This window comes from Montipora foliosa, chromosome 10, assembly GCF_036669935.1.
Source record: "Montipora foliosa isolate CH-2021 chromosome 10, ASM3666993v2, whole genome shotgun sequence".
NCBI lineage: Eukaryota > Metazoa > Cnidaria > Anthozoa > Scleractinia > Acroporidae > Montipora > Montipora foliosa.
Window position 1 is genome coordinate 13,203,790 of NC_090878.1, and position 2,500 is coordinate 13,206,289.

The 2,500-nt window shown below is 36.7% G+C and overlaps 1 protein-coding gene across 1 annotated transcript in view; it reads left to right on the forward strand.

The window, feature by feature from the left end:
- Window positions 1-1,483, forward strand: part of LOC137973164 (kelch-like protein diablo) — a 3,563-nt gene extending 2,080 nt beyond the window's left edge. The window contains exons 3-4 of the mRNA XM_068819923.1: window positions 28-330; window positions 633-1,483. Of these exons, the coding sequence (XP_068676024.1) occupies window positions 28-330; window positions 633-919 (590 nt within the window). The 3' untranslated portion in view covers window positions 920-1,483. The remainder of the gene's footprint in view (window positions 1-27; window positions 331-632) is intronic.
- Window positions 1,484-2,500: the final 1,017 nt, after the last annotated feature.

Below are 2,500 nucleotides of genomic sequence, written 5' to 3' on the forward strand. Positions count from 1 at the left end.
AGCTTGTTTAATTTTTTTTATTTTTAGGAAATATGTATGCAGTTGGTGGCTGTGATGAAAACAACTTTCGACTAAACAGTGTGGAGCGGTACAGCCCTGCTACCAATACATGGTCATTTACAGCTCCCATGACAACATGTCGTAGCAGTCCATGTGTATTGACCTGTCGTGTATTGTATGTAATTGGTGGAGTGAGTTATGTGGGTATGTCACTCAATACTGGGGAATACCTGGATCCGTTGACAAACACGTGGAGAGCTATTGCACCAATGCATGACAAACGTGCAAGTGCATCTGGAGCTGCAACAAATGGAAAAATTTATGTCATCGGTAAGCATCCAGTACTACGAACCAAGAAACACATTTTTCCTTGAAGACGTGTGCAAATGTGCAAGTGCTCTGAAAGAATTGTGTTCTGACATTATTGTGGGTTCTCCTAGTATTTTGAACTTTAAAAATTGAATCTCTGTTCCTTGCTAGATTTGAAAAGTAAAGAGAGGACAATTTTGTAGTCTAAAGAAAACAAGGAGGATGGGCAAGTCTCTTCCTTGCCAGGAATAAATATCTGCCAACAAAGACACAAAATTGAGTGACCTTTTTTAGTGATAGTTATTTTAACTTTCGTTCCACAGGTGGGTGGGATGGAACAGTTCATCTAAACAGTGGTGAAGTGTATGAGCCTGAGATTGACCAGTGGTCATTGATTGCATCAGCAAGCACAGCAAGATGGGATGCTGGGATAGCTGTGGAGAGTGATAGAATTTACATTGTGGGGGGATGTGACAGGAATGCACTTTGTACATTGGAGACAGAGTGTTATGACCCTGAGAAGAACAAATGGAGTAAAGTTGCTTCATTACCAGTCGCAACACATGGAATCAAGTGTTGTACCATTCAGCTACCTCATAAATTTGCCTAGTGAGGAACATAGTCCCGGGGTGGATTGCATTGTCCTTTGGATAAATCACTATCCAGACAAAAACTGGTTTTGAAAGTGCTTATGTACTCGTCTGTATAGTGGTATATCTGGTGGATAACTCGATCCTCCTTTTGAGCAACCCAATGTCCATGTAGAGATCACTCATCATGTAGCAAAGGGGGACTTGCATAGAGGATATTACATGGCTGCACAGGAATACAAATTTTATCCTTGAGTGCTGATAGTATCTCTCATGAGTGAGCACTGCGACCAATTATTGAGAGATACTATCAGCACAAGAAGATAAAATTTGTATCCCCAAGCGGCCATGTAATGTTCTGTTTAGTATATAGATATTGATGAAATGTCCAGATTAAAACAACTTGTTTTAGTCAGTTTCAAAATGATGAAAAAGTGGTCACCAACTGCTAAAACATGCATGTTGTGTAACATGAAGCAAGATACAAAAGTTATGAAAAGCAAGTCATGATAATGTCAAATTGTGCAATAAAAACGTTATTGTAGTACAGAATAATAAACGTATGGCACAAAAGTATCTAACAATGAAGAGGAAACTTGTGTTGTATTGGCTAATCATCTTAGTTACCATGATGACACCAATATCCTCACATGTGAAAGATAATAATGGTATGTTTACTGTGTGCGATGAAGATATGATTTTTTTGTAAGAAAGAAAATGCTAGTATTTTTTCAGTATCTATGTAATAAATGACCTTCCTTTAAAACCTGTTTTGTTGCTGCTTCCTCTCAATGAGTTGAATTTCAAAGTGTTGTCTAACTCATGGACTCCTGGGAGTGAGACGATGCCCCATTAAACTGTCTTCATTATTTAGAACTGTTTTTAGAGATGAAGGTACACAAATCAGTTTTAAGTGCATGTTATCAATAAGTTTAAGCAAAAGTTTTCTTTCTGATGGCCAATGGCAAGTTGAAGTGAACACTTTATACTGTTAGTTGCACAGTGGTTTCTATCAAATTTTGTGAAAGAGTAAAGACACTCAACAGTGGAAATGTGACAACATTAAGGTGGGTTATAGATGAAAATGACACATGATTGTTGAAAAACGCCCAAATTCCCTTGTCTTGTTTGTTACAATGTAATTTATGTATTATAAATCTCTCTCTCTTTCACTGTAATACACTGTACATAACCTTAACACTTTGCGACATTTCAAAAAAAGCAGTATTAGTTAATGTTACTTTACATAATGCTTATGTGAAGCCAATGTATTACACAGTTTCAAAAGTCCTTTGTACAACATCTTAAGGCCATCAGCTTCATTGTATTATTTTTGTTATCACAGCTAATACATGGAGATTGTTATGAAATTCGACATGTTTCTTTGTTTTACGTTTTTGTGTGCTAATTTGGTCCTGATCATGTTAATCAAAAGTTTTGATTAAGTTAGGGTTACAGTCAAGTTAACATGAAGTGTGACAGTATTGTTCTCGCTTTTGAAGTTTCAGGGCCTTCATAACCAGTCTATCTATGTGAACTGTGGTATTATGTTTACGATTAACCTAATATTAAACACTGCAACACAAAAGTGTTTTGACGTT